The sequence below is a fragment of the Psammomys obesus genome, unplaced genomic scaffold (genome assembly GCF_907164565.1).
Source record: "Psammomys obesus unplaced genomic scaffold, mPsaObe1.curated_primary_1811, whole genome shotgun sequence".
Lineage (NCBI taxonomy): Eukaryota > Metazoa > Chordata > Mammalia > Rodentia > Muridae > Psammomys > Psammomys obesus.
The window spans coordinates 958,469-977,312 of NW_026594014.1; the positions used below are offsets into that span (position 1 = coordinate 958,469).

The 18,844-nt window shown below is 55.8% G+C and overlaps 2 protein-coding genes across 2 annotated transcripts; one reads left to right on the forward strand and one right to left on the reverse strand.

The window, feature by feature from the left end:
• The first annotated feature begins 1,086 nt into the window (after positions 1-1,086).
• Lonp1 (lon peptidase 1, mitochondrial) lies at positions 1,087-14,319 on the forward strand. Its single transcript, XM_055617715.1, has 18 exons — positions 1,087-1,520; positions 5,590-5,678; positions 6,193-6,312; positions 6,577-6,814; positions 7,890-7,951; positions 8,070-8,199; positions 8,385-8,468; positions 9,060-9,280; positions 9,969-10,107; positions 10,442-10,620; positions 12,245-12,332; positions 12,434-12,556; positions 12,635-12,751; positions 12,977-13,117; positions 13,195-13,360; positions 13,502-13,716; positions 13,786-13,950; positions 14,025-14,319. The coding sequence occupies exons 1-18, from the start codon at positions 1,122-1,124 to the stop codon at positions 14,202-14,204; spliced, it is 2,856 nt and encodes a 951-aa protein (XP_055473690.1). The 5' UTR covers positions 1,087-1,121; the 3' UTR covers positions 14,205-14,319.
• Positions 14,320-14,369: 50 nt separating this feature from the next.
• Positions 14,370-15,221, reverse strand: Rpl36 (ribosomal protein L36). The gene is made up of 4 exons (XM_055617716.1): positions 15,151-15,221; positions 14,921-15,015; positions 14,571-14,705; positions 14,370-14,489 (listed from the first exon to the last, which is right to left on the reverse strand). Exons 2-4 carry the CDS (start codon positions 15,011-15,013, stop codon positions 14,400-14,402), a joined length of 318 nt encoding a protein of 105 aa, XP_055473691.1. The 5' UTR covers positions 15,014-15,015; positions 15,151-15,221; the 3' UTR covers positions 14,370-14,399.
• Positions 15,222-18,844: the final 3,623 nt, after the last annotated feature.

Consider the following 18,844-nt stretch of genomic DNA (forward strand, 5'->3'; position numbering starts at 1 on the left):
CCGGACCACGGCGGCCACGGCGGCCAGCATCAGCATCAGCATCTTGCCCGGCTCTCCACACATAACACCCCCCTAAACGGCCAAGGAGCTTGAGGAAGAGTGAGCATGCGCGTGGAACCTGAGGCTAGGCCTCTTCACAACTGCCCAACTCTAGTCTGGGCGTGTGCACGCGGGCATGGACTCTAGCAGGTCCTTTTGAACTTCTGCAACAGAATCCCCCCAAAAACCCCAACAGGTCTACTCAGAAGGGGAAGGAGCGAGCAGACGGAACATGGAAGCAGATAACGCACATTTCCAACCCGAAAGTTAGCACCCAGTCTCCCATCCTCAGAAGTCTACATCGTGAGCATGCGCAAATGAATTCGAGGAAGTCACATTCCGGGCCCGAGCACACGTGGGGTGGAAGCAGGGCTTTGGGCATGCAGAAAGTCCAGCCCTTGCTTTGTGGAGCCTGGGCAAGGACGCAGGGTCTCTTGGGTCGTGTCCTCAGAGCTTTAGCGTTTTTCTATGGGCCTCATGGGCGTCTGCCCACACAGGTAACGCTGAGCAGGCGCGCAGGCGCACGGCCTCGCATCATGCCGACTGGAAGAGGCAGAAGCCCTCCAAGGGCGCCTCCTACAGTGTGGAACGAGGAAGGTGGAACCGCGGAGCTGTAGCGAACCCTGTTGTGTATCAGCAGTGCACGCCGGGAAGACTAAAGTTACAAAGCAGGGTGTACTGCACCGTCCTTTTTGTGCCTGCTGTACAGAGAAGCTACCCCTGAACACAGAGCACAGAGCGCCGTTCTAAGGCATGCTCGGCCGGGCCGGGCACGGGGAGGGACCGGTGCTGTCTCCTAGTCACGCTCCCCCCAGAGTACACCAGGTCTCGCTTTCTGTCCACCTCCTCCCTCGAGCCACGCCCCCACCCGGCCAGCTCCGAGCCACGCCCCCACCGCTCTTTTCTTGTTCTGCTACCTGGGGCGTTCAGCCTCAGCCCTGGTCCCCCTCTAGCCACGCCCACTCGCCCGCCTCCTCCAAGCTCCGCCCCTCCAGCCTGAAGCACGCGCGTGTCGTCACGTGCGTTGCCGAAGGGCGAGCAGAGATGACGTGAGCGCTGTGCGCCGCTAGTATGGCAGTTCCATGGCGGCGAGTACGGGCTACGTGCGGCTGTGGGCCGCTGCGCGGAGCTGGGCGCTATGGCGACCGCTGCTCTCTGTCACCGGAGGCCGCGTCCCGAGCGCGTCTGGGTCGTGGCTGTGTCGAAGCAGGCGGGTCTGTGGCCCGTCGGCTCCCTGGGCTCTTGGCGGCCGCGTTCCTGCGGGCGTGAGCCAGTGGCGAGGGCTGTGGGACGCGGGCGGCCGCGGTGGCAGCGACGAGACCTCCGAGGGCGGTTCGGAGGACGGGCCCTCGGCGGGCAGCGGGGAAAGCCCGGTCGTCACGGCCCTCGCGCCCATGACCGTCCCGGATGTGTTTCCGTATCTGCCGCTCATCGCCATCACCCGCAACCCGGTGTTCCCGCGCTTTATCAAGATCGTGGAGGTAACGAGAGCGCCCCGCCCTCCTGGCCTTGCGGTTCCCAGCTCTGCTGGAGGGACCGAGGGGGTCACAACGCCCTCGTGTCTAAGAAACTTTTGGAAGCTCGCCTCCCGCCTGTCAATTCACCACTCGGGAGTCTGAGGCAGGAGGATGCCGAAGTCCTTGGTGGCTAATTTGACACAAATTTCTCCATTTTTTGGGTCCTTCCGCCGGAATTGGTTTAAAATTCATGATCATAGGACCCTCTGGTGATAGAAATCTCAGTCCGACTAAGCAGCAGAATACAGTCATTTCCCTCCCATCTTGAAACTTTTCTAACACCTGAGCCTTCCATGTTCAATCTTGTTTATTTATTGAGACAGCCTTGTGTATCTTTTGTCTTGTGACAGGGTTTTATGTAACCCAGGCTAGGACCTGTTGAAATGTTCACACCCTTATCCCTTTAGGTATCAGGCACAGTTGGGAGTGGGGATACAAAGTTACAGGCTTTGGATACTACATTCTAGGAGTAGGAGAAAGGCCAGAATGACTGAGGTCTGAGTGGCTTACCAAAGGAAGAGGATAGGATTTTTTTTTTTCGACAGTGTCCCTGACATTTGCTGATATTTACTTCTGTGAAGAAAGTAAGTTAAAAGTCTTTTACTTGAGGGAGGAAAATTCCAGTGCAGGAAGTTGATCCTGATGGTTCCAGATTAAGGAGCCATGAGGCAGGAGGGAGAAGGAACAGGATGATGAAATCAACAGAAACCAGAGACTTTTAAAAGTAGGGAATTTACCAATCAGCCACCCGCTGTGTTTTGTGTTTTTTCTCCTTTTAAACTTGGACAGCAGAGTCTATGGAGGCCAGTGGTTATCAGTTAACTTAGCAGCAAGGTCATACAGTGAGTCACTGCCACGTCCACTCTGCAGCCTCCTCTCCCTTCTCCTGGCTCTACCAAGTCTTAAAGGGACAGGTGACAGCACAGATGGGAGGGTCAGAGAGAGCTCCTCCATCTTCCTTCTCACCCATGCTTCAGGGCCCTTCATTCATGTTGTCCATCTGGTGGAAGAACACTCACCAGCCAGCCACCTTCTGTAGGGTCCCATGGCGCCATCCCCTGACTGGTTTTCCTCATCTGAGAAATACACAGAATAGATGTTCCTGTCACAGAGTCAGGGGGCGCTTATGGAAGTCACACGTAGGCCTGTGTGTAAAGGCTTTTTTGGTTAGGTTGAGGCAGGATCTGGTGTAGCCCAGGCTGGCCTCCTGCTCACTGTGTAGTTGAACTTGACCTTCAGTTCCTGATCTTAAGGCTGTCCTCCACCTCCCCAGCTCTGGGGCCATAGGTGCCCCACCCCTGGCCCTGAGTGACTGAATTGTGAGCCTCTGCTCTTTGTTTGCTTGGAGGGGGTTCCTGACCTTGTGTTGCTTACAGGAGTTGCCATGCGTGGAAGGTCCTGATACTGCAGAACTGCCCTGGAGGCCCATTCCAGATTCCCCTTTACTCTCTAGGCTTCCGGGGCCAGGGCTGCCCAGACCTGGTCCCTTAACCCTGCAGTGGAAATAGGTGTGCCCTGGTGCCAGAGCACGGACACAGATCTTCAAGGGAGCCCTGTCTGCCACTACAAGCTAGCCATCAAGGGTGTGCCGTGAGACCCTGGTGTGTGGTTTTCTCTTGGTTTCACCTTATAAATGACCAAAGTCAGGAAGATGAAGATGCCAACACCCAGTTGTCAAAGTCCAGCAGAGAACTACAGCTGATTCCTGAGAACCAGTGAATAGGTTGTGTTTTATTGTTTTATTTATTTTTAGCACAGCTTAGCTTTTAGAAAGCCCAGACTCACAGGCGGTCCTTGGCCTCTTAAGTGTACAGGGGTGGCTCTGGGGACTGGCTAGGGCTCTGTGTAAAGTGTTCAGTTAGTATGCATGAGGCTCTGGTAATGTCCCCAACATCACATAAACTGCATGTACAGTCAAATACTGTCATCCTTAGGAGACAGGAAGATGATTGGGAATTCAAGGTTATCCTTAGTTACAAGGTGAGTTGGAGGCCAGCATGGGCTACATGAGATACTGTTTTATTGCTGTGAGGAGACGCTATGACCACAGCAACTTTTAAAATAAAGTATCTAATTGGAGCCTTGCTTCCAGTTTAAGAACACCAAGGCAGGGAGTGTGGCAGTAGACAGAGGAGGTACTGGGACAGTAGCTGAGAGCTGCAACTGGTCCACGAGTTGCAGGTAGAGAGAAACCCCAAAGCCCACCCCCAATAGTGTACCTCCAACAAGGCCACATCTCTCAAACCTGCCCAATGGTTTGGTTCCTATAACTGGGGACTGAACATTCAAAAACATGGGCCTATGGGAACCATTCTCATTTAATACCGCAGGCCTATCTCAAACAACAAATTCCCACGTATCTGGGAGTAGTACTGACTAACCATCCATAATCCTAGCACATGGGAGGATGGATTAGGGTTGTCAAGAGTTCAGGCTAGCTTGGACTCCAGTGTGACACCCTGTCTCAGACAAAAGAAGCCCAAACACTGAGATGAAGGGTGCCGGGCCTGCCCTCAGCCGTGCTATATCAGAGCTACACAGATGAGCTGGGTGTGGTGACACCCTCGTAAGTACTACACTTGTGAACCTGAGGCAGGAGGATCACCTGGAGTTCCAAGGTAGTGTCAACTGTGCCATGCATCCCAGGAGAGCCTAAACCCAGAGTGACTGGGGAGAGAGGCCACAAGTCTCATCTGTCCTCAAGTGTGTGTATGTAGGTATATTATGTGTATGAGTAGTTTCCTACACATATACACCGCGTGTATGCTTGATGCCGTGAAGTGCAGAAGAGGCTGTTGGATCCATTGCAGCTTGAGTTGGGGTTGTGAGCCACTGTGTGAATTCTAGGAATTGAACCCAAGTCTACATGAACAACAACCTCTGGGCCACCTAGTCAGCCCACTGCTTTGGTTTTTGGTTTGGTGTTTTGTTTGTTTTGATTTGGTTTTCCTTTTCTTTCTTTCCTTTTTTTTTTTTTTCTTTTTCTTTTTTACCAAGTCTTGACTTTTATTACTTAAAAAGCTGCATATTTATTTTGCTTTCTGACTCTGCTGGTGCTGTCAAGACTTGGACAATGACTTTCTGCTCATCAATAAGGAAAGCCTGCTTGTTCCTGTCACACACATGCTTGGCACACATGGAACCACCTAGGCCCTGTTCTCGTGCTTCTTTGTCTTACACAGTCTCATAAGGACTTTAGGTCTCACAGCGTGAACCCCTCAAAGTCTACCCGGGCAAACACCACATGCAGATTTAGGTGTTTTCCCAGCCTTCTGTGTACAGGTAAACAATCCTGTTGCCAGGGCTTCCGGACAGCCTGGTTTTGTTAGAGGCTGTATTGTAGGAGAGCCGGTGATGGCACGGCAAACACTGAGTGCCTCTAAGCACTATCCCTGGAAGAGCTTGATTCGGTTTTTCAAGACATGGTTTCTCTGTGTAGCCTAGGCTGTCCTGGACTTCCTTTGTAGAGGAGGCTGGCCTTGAATTTTCAGAGATCCACCTGTGGCTGCCTCCCTGAGTTCTGGGATTACAGGTGTGTTCTACTGCACCTGGCTTTTGTTTTTGTTATTTTTTAAAAACAGGCTGGCCTGGAACTCAGAGACCCACCCACCTCTGCTTCCCGAATATTGGGGTAAAGGTGTGCCCACCATGCCTGGCCCATGCTCACCTGCTAAAGGTGCTAGAAGAGGTCATTATTGAGTACCTGAACAGAATGACTAGGAAATGGTGCTCGTGAAGGCTGGGAGGAAGCTGCCAGGCTTCAGGGTGTGGTGTTGTGAATGGCAGGAGGTTCCTGTGGTCTTGTTTTGGCCTGAGTCTCACTGTGTGGCCCATGCTTACTTTAAACTCTAGTGCCTCCTGCCTGTGCCACCCCTGGTGCCAGGAATCCTGAGTGGACAGCATCACTCCAGGTCTGTGACAGTAATGAAGCTGTGACATTGCCAGCAGCACCGACTGTGTGGCTGGACATTAAGTCCATTTCTGGTGCTGGATGTGTAGCGTCCCCGGGGCCTCACTTGTCACTCTCCCGCAGGTTAAAAATAAGAAGCTGGTGGAGCTCCTGAGACGGAAGGTCCGCCTGGCTCAGCCCTATGTTGGTGTCTTCCTAAAGAGAGACGACAAGTGAGTCTTCACCCTCCCTCCACCGGACTGTAGTCTGAACTGTTCACACTGAGCTAAAAGGAGCCAAGGGGGAGGCCAAGAGCCTAGCACACTGGGGTGTGGCTTAGTGGGGAGCACTTTCCAATACTGTAAAAAAAGAGACCTCTGTGTTGTCTGTGTGGGGAAGTGAGCTGTCAGACCCCGTTGAATGTTGTGGCCTTGAGTACACTCACATACAAATCTTATTCTACCTCCCATGAGTTTCTCGGCTTCAGAGGGGGTGCCATATCAGCAGAGGAGAAGTCCCATTTGGGTCCTCTTTTGGAGTCTGAGTTAGTGATGTGCTGCCACCAGGGCTGTAATGCTGAGTGTTCAGCCATTCTGAGGGATCCATCACCCTTGAAGAAACCAGGCGGCTGCTTCAGGTCTCTGGTAGTGACCTGGAGAGGCGCGTCTGTCTTCCTCCGACCCTCAGCCTGAGCCACCTGCTGCACACTGCAGTGGTCCTGCCAATGTGCCTTTGTGTCTCCCTCAGCAATGAGTCCGAAGTGGTGGAGAGCCTGGATGAGATCTACCACACAGGAACATTCGCTCAGATCCATGAGATGCAAGACCTCGGGGACAAGCTGCGCATGATTGTCACAGGCCACAGAAGGTATAGGCCGCAGTGCGGGATATGAGACATGCTGTCAGCACACAAAAGGGACTTCTGCCCTGACCTGACATGACAGCTTTAGGTCTTGGGGTACAGCATCTTGTTACTGAGCCTCAATGTTGGTGACACTTTCCAGTTTGCTTTGTTTTCTTGGGTTTTTTTTTGTTTTGTTTTGTTTTTTAAGACCCTGAGGCCACAGGGACTTTTAACACACAACTCTGCAGTCCTGGCTCCCTCTGTGCCCATCTGTGTGTCTGCCTGCAGAATTCGAATCAGCCGACAGCTGGAGATGGAGCCTGAGGGGCCGGAGGCAGAGGCAGAGAACAAACAAAAGTCCAGGAGGAAGCTGAAGCGGGGCAAGAAAGATGTGGAGGAGGAGCAGGGCTCCAGGCCCCAGGTAGAGGTGGTGACCGAGGCCACCGAAGACACACCCAAAGAAGTGCTCATGGTAGAGGTTGAAAACGTGGACCATGAAGACTTCCAGGTCACAGAGGAAGTGAAAGTAAGCAGCAGTCACCTGGGATGACCTGCCCAGATGTTGGGCAGGTGGGCAGGGCCAGGCTGGGCCCTTTCCTCTTCACTGAGAAGGCAGGATTTGAACCCATTCCACCCCAGCTCATGGCCACCATGTACAGGCTTTAGCATTCTGTGGAGCGCCTACCCCTTGCCTCCCTCACAACTCGGGACCATGAAGCATGTAAGGAGTAAGCCTTGACTGTTTGACCCCCAAATGGAGGCTTGTCCTGCCTTCCTCAAGGTCCCCACAGCAGGACAGTTAGCCAAGCTAGCCTGAGCCTGGAATGTGCCCAGCGTTGCTGGCTGTATCGGAAGGGAACAGGCTCTTATGGGTGCTGCTCCTTGTGCTTGTGCTTGACTGGGGCTAGCAGAAGATGCCTCTGGGCTGAGTCCTGTGGGAGAAGCACTGGGATTGCTGTGGGCTGGGCTGTGTGGAGAGCAGCAGCCTCAGAGCTGAGGCTGGAATTGTGAAATCATTTTGTAGAGGGATCATTCTGTTTACTAGAACATGCTTCAATTAGAGTAATGTTCCTATTGGGCTTTGCACTGGCCTGTGTGGGGTGGGTGCTCCCTTTGCCCTGGTTTCGTTCTTTTGGGGGGGGAATTGTTGAACACAGGGTTTCTCTGTAGCCCTGGCTGTCCGGGAAATCTCTGTAGACCAGGCCTGCCTCTACCTCCCGAGCGCTGGGGTTACAGGCGAGGCTGCCACCACCACCATTCTGGTGAACTCAGTTGGGAAGTAGACACTAGGCAGGGTGTTGTCCTGCCTGGCTATGGTGTTGCACGCCTTTGGCCCCACGACCTTGAAGCTGAGGCAGAGGATTGCTGGTGTAACACCTGTGCACCCCAGTGTGCACATGGAGGTCAGAGGTTGACCTTTGGGAGGCTAAGAGTTGGTTCTTCCTTCTACCCTGTGGAGCTCACCAATGGAACTCAGGTCATGAGGCCGGGCAGCAAGCGCCTTCATCCTCTGAGCCCTCTCACTGGCCCTGCTGGGTGGTCGTTGGCTGGGATGGGAGGCTCCCTTCGATCTCATGACTGCCATGGTCCCCACTTGCCAGGCCCTGACTGCAGAGATCGTGAAGACCATTCGGGATATCATTGCCCTGAACCCTCTGTACAGGTCAGTGTCTGCAGAGCTAGGCTGGGCAGGGACTGCCACTCGGTGCCAGCTCTGTGACCCCCGTGAACCGGGGGGAGGTGTCTTGGGCAGTTCTCTAACTCTGCCTTCTGCCCTGCAGAGAGTCAGTGCTGCAGATGATGCAGGCAGGCCAGCGTGTGGTGGACAACCCCATCTACCTGAGCGACATGGGTGCAGCGCTCACAGGGGCCGAGTCCCATGAGCTACAGGATGTGCTGGAGGAGACCAACGTGAGTGCGCCCTCCCGGGACCAGCACGGCCAGTGACCTCCACGTCAGGACTGTTGTCACCAGGCCAGCAACAGCAGCCTCGCTCTCAGGCTGGGCTCCGTGTGGGCTGCTTGTTCTGGTGTGAGCAACACTCTGGCTCTGGTGGTCCCTGTTCCCAGACACTGTCCATCCCCTGTTGTTTGCAGATCCTTAAGCGGCTCTACAAGGCCCTGTCACTCTTGAAGAAGGAGTTTGAGTTGAGCAAGCTTCAGCAGCGCCTTGGCCGAGAGGTGAACGGGTGCATCCTGGCTCTGACTCTTTGGTTTGGGGCTCTTTCTTTGAAAGAGGCCAATCCCGAACCTTATACTCGTGTAGTCCTCCTGCCTTGCCTGCAGTGTTCGGGGACTGTAAACATGTGCTCTCTTTCGTCTTGTCATGGCAGAACCTCCCTTCCTGGAATCTGGGCTGCCGCTCAGTGAACATAGCATAAGTTATGCAAGATGGAGGCAGAAAGGTCAAGGGTTCAGGGCCATCCTCAGCTATATAGCGAGTTTTGAGGCCAGCCTGGGCTCCATGACCTCGCTCAAACAAAAACAACACAGGTTTAACATTCACATGTAGTTGGCTAATTCTGTTTGGTTATTACAACAGTAGTCCAAACAAACAGCAAATCCACATCAGTGTCCTATGGGAGACTCCAGTGTGGAAGCCTGGGTCAGTGGCTCTGCCCAGGTAGTGAGGGTGAGGCCCTTCTGTTCCTAGCACCATGAGAGAAGCAAGGGAAATTCGCTGTAGACCTGGGCCAGGGGTTCTATGGAGGGAGGGGCTGTGTCCTACCCTCACCACTCTGCCCTGCCCTGCCTGAGCACTACCTGCCACAGGTGGAGGAGAAGATCAAGCAGACACACAGGAAGTACCTGCTGCAGGAGCAGCTGAAGATCATCAAAAAGGAGCTGGGGCTGGAGAAGGATGACAAGGATGCCATTGAGGAGAAGTTCCGGGAGCGGCTTCGGGAGCTTGTGGTCCCCAAGCATGTGATGGACGTGGTGGATGAGGAGCTGAGCAAGCTGGCCCTGCTGGACAACCATTCCTCAGAGTTCAAGTGAGTCCCTCTGCAGGCTGCCGGAGATCTGGAGGCCTCTGGAGCCAGGCCTGGGGTGTAAGTGGGGACTCCGGCCGCCCTGTCCCTGTCTCTGTCTGCAGTAGCTCAGGAAGCAAGCATGTGGTGGTGGATCCGTGTGGTCAGAGAACACAGGCACCGGACCCTCATGTCTGCCTGCCACTGCTGGCATGGCCCCTGGCCATGTCTACACTCTACTTCCTTTTCTGCCCAATTCTGGGCATTGCTTTTCTCCTGCTCAGGAACCCTGCGGTGACACTGGTCAGGATGATCTAGGCAGACTATGTCAGATTCCTTAGTTAAATCCATTCAAGCAACTCCACGGACTCCCGTCAGGCTGAGCTGAAATCCTGACCTGGAATTGTGGCCTTCCATCGGTGTCACTGAACTGGCCATGCTGTGTCACCTGGCCTCCTCGGTGTACTCTTCTCAAAGGCCCCTCGTCGAGAGCAGCTGCTACCCAGGGTGCCTGGCTCAGGGACCTGCCGGGCAGCCTCAGCCTGCAGTAGCCCTGACCTTAGTTTCTCCTCTGAGCCATACTCACCCCTGATGTGGTACTTGTTCTGGGGCATGATATCTAGGTTGTCTGCTGTGGTCCCAGCAAGGCGGCTGTGCAGTGGTGGCACTCAGCCTTGTGAGGGCATCTGCGCACACAGCTTTGTCCCTGCAGCGTCACCCGAAACTACCTGGACTGGCTGACATCCATCCCGTGGGGCCGGCAGAGTGATGAGAACCTTGACCTGGCTCGGGCCCAAGCCGTGCTGGAGGAGGACCACTATGGCATGGAGGATGTGAAGAAGCGCATCCTGGTGAGGCCCATAGCACATGGGCAGGCTGCCTCATTTTGTCCTTATCTCCTCCCAGTGGAGAACCAGTCAGCTACCCACTAAGGCTCTCAATGTCTGTAGCGGACGGGTGGCAGAAGTCTGGTGTATTGTACTGTGTGTGCATGGGATGGGGTCTGCTGTGACAAGGTGGGCTGTGGAAAACAGGCTCCAGCCTGTCAGACTGCCACCAGGGCCCTGCAGTCACAGCTCCAGTCAGCCCAGGCGCCTTTGGGACCCCTTGAACTTGCTGGGCGATATAGCCCCTTGGGGCCTTCGCTCTGGAGGTCTGGGCACTGAGCCAGCTTGGCTTCTGCAGGAGTTCATTGCAGTCAGCCAGCTCCGAGGCTCCACACAGGGCAAGATCCTCTGCTTCCACGGCCCACCAGGTGTAGGCAAGACCAGCATTGCACGCTCTATCGCCCGTGCCCTCGGCCGCGAGTACTTCCGTTTCAGTGTTGGCGGCATGACAGATGTGGCAGAAATCAAGGGGCACAGGTAGGTAGGTTGGGCCTCAGCATCCACCAGACTGGGCAAGCACAGCGTGACCCAGGCTGTGTGCGAGGCTGTTTGGGTGAACGGAGGTTCACGCCTGCCCCCCCCCCCCCGACACATACGTGAGGGTGAAGTAGGACGTACAGTTGGATAGCGAGGACTTCGTTTTGGTTTTTGAGTCTTGTTATATAGCCTTAGCTGTGCTGGAACTCACTAAGTAGACTGGGTTGGCCTTGAGTTGAAAAATCTTTCTCCTGAGTCTGGGATTAAAGGCCTGTACTGCCATGCCTGAATCTTTTTTAAGGGGCATTGCCTAACCCTGCAGCCAGCGCGGGAGCCCGGGTGTGAGGGGCAGTGGGCTGCAGGAGTAGATAGGCATGGGTGTCTGGAAGGCTGTGAGTTGAGCCTAAGACCAAGCTGACAGCGTGGCTGCCAGCAGTCAGGTGGGCCCTCCCAGACCTGTGGTTGTTGCAGGTAGCTGACACAGGCAGAGCCCAGGGCGCTTGAGAGAGGCCGAGGGGAAGCAAGTCTCTGCAGACAGGCAGGCTGTGCTGAGCTCTGCCTGGCTCCTAAGCTACAGAGATGGCCTGGGCAGGCAGGTGGCAAGAGCCCTCAAGCTGCCTCGTTTTCTGTCCCTGTGAGGCAGGAGGCTCGGGAACTGAGTCATTCTCCACTGCATGGTGTGCTCTAGAGCACTAAGCCCATCTGGGCTGTGAGACACTGTCTTAGGAAACAGGAAAGCCACAGGCAGGGGTGGCACATGCCTTTAATCCCAGCACTCAGGAGGCAGAGACAGGTGGATCTCTGTGAGTTCATTGCCAACCTGCTCTACAGAGTGTGTTCCAGGACAGCCAGAACTACACAGAGAGACCCTGTCTCAAAAAAAACAAAAAAACAAAAAACAAACCAAAACCAGGAGTGGGCTGGAAAGATGGCTCAGCGGTTAAGAGCACTGCCCTTCCAGCAGTCCTGAGTTCAATCCCCAGCAACATGGTGGCTCACAACCATCTGTACTGGGATCTAATGCCCTCTTCTGGCATGCAGGCGTACATGCAATTGGAGGACTCATATACCTAAAATAAATACAATCTTACAACAGGAAAGCCCTCCATGGCCCCTGCCTCTCAGGACCCCACCCAGTCCCCCTTTCTCTCTGCCCCTTGCTGCTCCTCCAACTCACTGAGCTCTGTCCCTGTACTCCAGCTGTATGCATTCAGTCCCTCTTCTGTCATCTCTACGCCCTACGGTGGTACTCTAGGTACCCCTGTTCCCCAGCTCTGGTGAGGTCCTTGTTCATTCCTTGTTCCTTACTGCCTTGCTGAGCCTTGGGCTTGAGAATGGGTCTCATGCTGAGCTGACAGCCCTGTGCGTGACTGTAAATGGTGTCAGGGTCCCACTGTGCCTGCTGGCCCTGTGAAATCATCCAGACCAGCACCCACATCTTACCACATAACTGAAGTGGGCGAGGCATGGCTACAGACTGCTGTCAGGAGCTGTCTACAGGAGAGCATTGGGTTGACCTGTGTGAGACCAAGCCAAGGCTGCTTCCCAATGGGCCGAGTGGTGGTAGTTCACCGTGGGCCTCTACTGAGCACACCGACCCACACTGAGCATTGCCTCCCCACAGGCGGACCTACGTGGGGGCCATGCCAGGGAAGATTATCCAGTGTCTGAAGAAGACCAAGACCGAGAACCCGCTGGTGCTGATTGATGAGGTGGGGGAGGCTCCGAGGACAGGAGGGTCAGGCCACCCACAGCCCAGCCTGTGGCATGGGAGCCAGACATAGTCCCATGGTACTTGCCTTCCCCTACCCAGGTGGACAAGATTGGCCGAGGCTACCAAGGGGACCCATCATCAGCACTGCTGGAATTGCTGGACCCTGAGCAGAACATCAACTTCCTGGACCACTACCTGGATGTGCCAGTAGACCTGTCCAAGGTGAGTGTTGACCAGTCTGTGCAGGTTCAGGGGCTGTGGGAGAGGGTGCAACCAACACCCTTTTCACCTTGCATCCAGGTGCTGTTCATCTGCACGGCCAATGTCACCAACACCATCCCGGAGCCGCTGAGGGACCGAATGGAGATGATCAACGTGTCAGGCTATGTAGCACAGGAGAAGCTGGCTATCGCCGAGGTGGGTGGAGTCCCATGGGCTAGAGGGGTCACAAGGTCAGGCCCCCACAGTAGTCCCTGCCAGAACTGCTGCCTGGGCAGAGGTCCTGGGTGACACAGGAGTAGGCCTGCACCTCCCTGCTTCTGCGAGGGAGGGCTGAGGTGGTGTCTGAGGCTAGGGGTGAGCAGCTTGGGCACCCTGTGTAGTAGTCGGGATCAGGGCACTGCTGACTGCTGCTCCCCACAGCGGTACCTGGTGCCGCAGGCCCGCGTCCTGTGTGGCCTGGACGAGAGCAAGGCCCAGCTGTCGGCAGCAGTGCTCACCCTGCTCATCAAACAATACTGCCGGGAGAGCGGAGTGCGCAACCTGCAGAAGCAGGTGGAGAAGGTAAGCCCGCTCGCAGACCCACCCCCACAGGACACGCCCCGCCCAGCAAAGCCCACCCACACCTGGCTGCTCTGCAGGTGCTGCGCAAGGCAGCCTACAAGATAGTGAGTGGAGAGACAGAGTCGGTGCAGGTGACGCCAGAGAACTTGCAGGACTTCGTGGGGAAGCCGAGGTTCACTGTGGAGCGCATGTACGAAGTCACGCCTGTTGGCGTGGTCATGGGCTTGGCCTGGACTGCCATGGGTGAGTGCCATGCCCGTTTCTGACTGGCCAGCTGACTGCTACAGGTGTAGAGCCTGGGCGGACTGACCGTGCCAGGAGAGGAAGTGCAGGGTTGGGAGGGACAGACGGTGGGTGTGCTCCTGAGTTAGGATCCTCCCCTAGGGGGCTCCGTGCTGTTCCTGGAGACATCTCTGAGGAGGCCCCTGGTCAGAGGGAAGGAGGACAAGGAAGGCAGCCTAGAGTTGACGGGCCAGATGGGGGATGTCATGAAGGAGAGCGCCCGGATTGCCTACACCTTTGCCCGTGCCTTCCTGATGGAGCACGACCCGGAAAACGACTTCCTCGTCATCTCGCACATCCACCTGCATGTGCCTGAGGTAGGCCCCTGCCCATCGCCCACCCACAGCCCCCACCAGCCCAGCAACTCACAGCCTGCCTCTCTGCAGGGCGCCACCCCCAAGGACGGACCCAGTGCAGGCTGCACCATCGTCACAGCACTGCTGTCCCTGGCCATGGGGCAGCCCGTGCTGCAGAACCTGGCCATGACAGGGGAGGTCTCCCTCACTGGCAAAATTCTGCCTGTGGGCGGCATCAAGGAGAAGACCATTGCGGTGAGTGCCCACTAACTGCACCTCCAGGCCTCAGTCGCCTCGGGTGAGCAGAGCTGACACACCTGTCCCCGCAGGCCAAGCGTGCTGGTGTGACCTGCATCATTCTGCCTGCTGAGAACAGGAAGGACTTCTCCGACCTGGCGCCCTTCATCACGGAAGGCCTGGAAGTCCACTTTGTGGAGCACTACCGTGACATCTTCCGAATTGCCTTCCCCGTGAGCGAGCACTGCAAAGCCATGGCTGTGGAGCGGTGACACTGGGGCTGGGCCACTGACTAATCATGTTGTCAACTAATCATGTTGACTAATCATGTTGTGGGGCGGCCACAAGCACTGCTTTAGAATCATGAGTAAAAAGATCCTTGCCAGAGCCCACGCCTGATCCCTGCGGCGGCGCGCGCACACACACTGACACACAACTGCGGCACAACGTTTATTGGGGAGGGGGCATCAGTCCTTCTTGGCCGCCGCCTTCCTCATAGCTGCCAGCACGTTGCTCAGCTCCTCCCGCTTCCTCTTGGCGCGGATGTGCGTGCCCACCTGTGAGAAGTGGGAGCCTTGTCACCCCTGGCCGTAGCCACTGGCCACACTGCCGCCCACGCTCACGCCCGCGCCGCCTACCCTCTTCTTGATAAACTTGAGCGCGCGCTTGTCCTTAGACACCTTGAGCAGCTCCATGGCGCGCCGCTCGTACGGGGCGAAGCCGCACACCTCCCTGATCATGTCTCGCACGAACTTGGTGTGCTTGGTGAGGCGCTGCAGGGAGAGCACAGCCCCAAAGGGTCACGAACCCCAAAGCGAGCCTTACAGAGGGGGCGGGCCGCACCGCCGTGCGTCCTCACTTCCTCCCGCGCACGCCCCATCAGCGACGGGGCCCAAGACCGAGGAAGGCCAGCAAGCCCCTCGCCATTCCCCTCCGGAGAACCCCAAAGCCTCGGGCCCCGCCGAGGCGGCCCCACCCCGACACTCACCCCGCGGCGCCGGCTGTGCCTCGGCTTGCTGACGTTCTTCGTCACCTTGTGGCCCTTGTTGAGGCCGACGGCCATGGGGTAGCGCAGGGCCATGGCTGTGGGCAGCGGGGACGAGACTGAGGTTGACACCCCGTACCTCGGCCTGTGAGCCGCCCGCCCACCCTCCGGGGCGCCCTGCGGCTGCGCGAGCCCCGATGCCGGCAGATGCGGCCCTGACGAGACCCACTTACCTGCTGCTCTCCGATGGCGGCCGAGACAGGAAGAACGGCGCCGCGCGGAACCCTGGGATATCTTCCGCTCGCTCGCCGCTCCGGCCAGAGAGGCAGGCGCGCGGCGGGCGCCCCCTGGCGGCCGGAGGCTCTGCGGCACGGTGCGCCTTCTGGCCGCTGGAGAGCCGCAAGGCGGTGGGCGGGGCTGCAGCCTCGGCGCTCTTCCCGGCCTCCCGCCGTTATTGGCTGTTGAACTGGCAATAAAACTGCCTTTTTAAAGTGGTGTTCTTGTTTGTTGTTTGTTTTTGTTTTTGTCGCTGCGCGGTTGGGGCTCACGCCTTTAATCGCAGCACTCGGAAGGCAGAGGCAAACTCGGAGTCTGAGGCCAGCCTGGTGTACAGAGTGAGTTCCGGGACAGCCAGGGCCACCCAGAGACCGCTGTCTCGGGCGTGGGGGCGGGCGTGTTATTAGGCTGGAGAGGTAGCACGACGGTTTAACGGCTCTGGTTTACTTCCTCAGCTCAATTCTAAGCAGTCACAACGACGGTTCTAAAACATCTGTAACTCGTCCCAGGGCACCCCATGCCGTTCTGACCTCAGTGGACAACCTGCGTGCTCGTGGGGCACAGGCAGACATGCAGGAGTAACAGAAAACAAACCTAATTTTAAAAAATTAAAAACACTTTTTTCGTGTGTAGGTGTTTCGTCTGACTGCTGTCATTTTTAAAAACATTTATTTAGGGGTTGAGAGAAGCGGGAGCCGCCGCATGCTTGCGGAGGTCAGAGGTCAGCTTATGGGACTCTGCTCGCCTTGGTCCTCCTGGGTTTCGGAATCGAACCTAAATTCAACCAAACTTGTTGAATTGATAAATGCTCCGGAAGTGAGATCTGGGTTTCACTGAAGGAGTTGCGCGCCCCCTGGTGGCTCTGGCTTGCAACAGGGGTTAAGCAGGGATGCTAAATTATCCAGACTCTAAGGCTCTGCGGGCACCTCTCTCCTCCTCCTTCCTCTCTCCCTTTTCTTTCTTTAAGGTATGGTCTGCTGAAGCACGGGCTGCCTCAAACGCCTGCCCTTCCTGCTAATGACAGGCGCGCACCACACCCATTTCATGCGGGTCTGGGGCTCCAGCAGCTGAGCTGCACCCCCAGCCCCCCCCCCCCTTGCCTCAGCCTCCCAAACTCCACGCTCTGCCAGCCTGAGGACAGTAGTTGGACACAGGGAGTCCAACTTTCATCACTAACCAGGGCCTGGGTCCACCCTGCTGGTCCAGAGCGGATGGCTGAGTGGCTCTTGGCAGGTGTCACAGTACCAGTAGCCACGGCTGGGAGGTGGCGGTGGGCAAGCTCTCTGGTACAATGACCCGGATTAACCTCCACCACCCAGAAGCCCTGCTTTGTAGCAGGCTGCAGAGGGCAAAGCTGGTCAGCACCGGACAGAGTGGGAGGGGCCTTCGCGGAGGGGCGGGGCCGGTGTGCGGCACCTCCTCCGGATGGAGACAAGGCAGCAGGAATGATCTTCATCTGGAGCCTTGGCCTTTCTGCGAAGAGCGCCAGACCTGGTACCCTGGGGTGGCGGAGCTGAGCATTAGGCCCGAGGCCGGTCCAAGGTAGCAGGAGCGGGGTCCTTTGAGGGCCTGTAGAATTCAGGGTGCCCAGGGCCAGCCTCTGGTGTCCCCTTCCATCTGCCGGTATCCAGAGGATTTGGCCATAGCAACACTCCTGCTGTTCCTGACTGTCTGCGGGTGTCTGTTAGCAAGCACCAAACCATAATACCCTGCAAAGTACATGCCTGTCGACACCTAGCCAGGGAAGAAACAGGCGCAGGCGGGACAGGGTCTCAAGGAAGTTGGAGCCAGAGCCCAGGCCTTCTCGTGCCCTTAAGTTGTCTCTGCACCCCACCCCCATCCCACTGAGTTGAACTGCGCACCAGGAGGCCTGCCCCCTGTGGGACAGTCTTGGTGGCAGCAGGAACCTCAGGTGGGGGCCAGTGGGGCCTGATGGTGGATGCCTGGCTGCTCTCAGGCAGCTGCTAAGCTGCCAGTGTCCTACCTTCCTCCTTGGACCGCTCACCCTGGTCATCCTGGTTGTAGAAGAACGAAGCCCTGGGCCCCTCCCGCTCAGTCTGACCTGTGTGCCCTCTGTCCAGGACCTCTACACTGGCTCTGTTCTCTGCTCAGAATGCATTTCCCTAATATAGCTTAATTCTGTCAAATCTTAGGTCCAAAGTCGAACTTTCTAAGCACCGCTGCCAACCCACGTGCTACCTTGACATATTCTCAGACTCCTCCTACCCCATTCTTTTCTTAGTCATGGGAACAGGTTTATTTTAGTTCTGGGGGGAAAGAGAAGGTGTTTTTGTTATTTTGTCTTTTTTTTTTTCTTCTTCTTCTTCTAGAGCTGAGGACCGAACCCAGGGCCTTGCACTTGCTAGGCAAGCGCTCTACCACTGAGCTAAATCTCCAACCCTGAGAAGGTGTTTTTAAGTCAAGGAGAAATTCTGGGCACACCTGTAATCCAGGAAGCCCACAGCGACGTGGATCTCTGTGAGTTTGGGGCCAGCTTGGTCTAGGTAATGAGTTCCAGGCCAACCAAGTACACAGAATAAGACCCCCGTCTTAAAAACAACCGAAAAACCCAGGCGTGGTGGTACAAGCCTTTAATCCCAGAACTGGAGAGGCAGGGACAGGCAGATCTCTGTGAGGTCGGCTTGGTCTACAGAGTGAGCTACAGGACAGCCAGGGCTGCACAGAGAGCCTGTCTTAAAACTGTTATGAGTCTGCTTAAATCCAACAGAACTCAAACACCAGGTCAATGCAGATGACAAAAATGTATTGTAACCATGCCACTACTGATCCGTCAGGGCTGCAGAACAGACTGCTGAGCTGCAACGCAAGCCAGAATGTCACAGAGTATTTAAATAATAAACAAATGTGCCAAGTTATTGTTACATTTTCCAGCAGTCAGGATAGGGGTTGGTGTCTGGGCTCAGGAACATGAACTTAGTTTAACCCTGCCAGCAAGATGGAGAAGTTGTCCTTGAAATGGCTGGACCCAGACAACCCTCTCCTTACAAAAACAAAAAATGGAGGACTGAAAAGGAAACAAAATACAAAACCAAAAACACTAAACAAACAAACAAAAGGGGTGGGAAGTCTTGGATGTGGTTGAAACAGAAGGGAACCACAGTCTCCATATTTCAGTGCTTAGTCCCCAGCTGGCAGAACCGTTTGGCCTTTTGCCGCTGCTCCGGCGCTAGGCCCATCTGCCACCTGCCAGGCTCCCCACCAAGGTCATCAAGGACGCACCCTCTGGACCTGAAGGCACTTCCTTCTATAAGTTGCCTCAGCCATGGTGCTTTGCTAGGAGAGTTGAAAAGTAACCAGGACAAAAGATCTCCGCAGAAAAATGACACAGCTCTTTCGTACCTTGGAATTTGTACGCTAAATCTAGAAGGTGAGGAGAAAAAGCATTGGGGTACGCGGGGTGAATGACTGGCTGGAGGTGGTGGGATTTATCTGTGTCCCTGGCCTTTTAAAGAACCCCCAGTTGCTAGTCAACGGACTCTTTAAGGATTCTTAGCAAGCCGGGAGTGGTGGTGCGGCAGAGGCAGGGTGATGTCTGTGAGTTCCAGGCCAGCCTGGTCTACAAAACGAGTCCAGGACAGCCAGGGCTACATGGAGAAACCCTGTCTCAAACGAAACAAAACAAAGAATTCT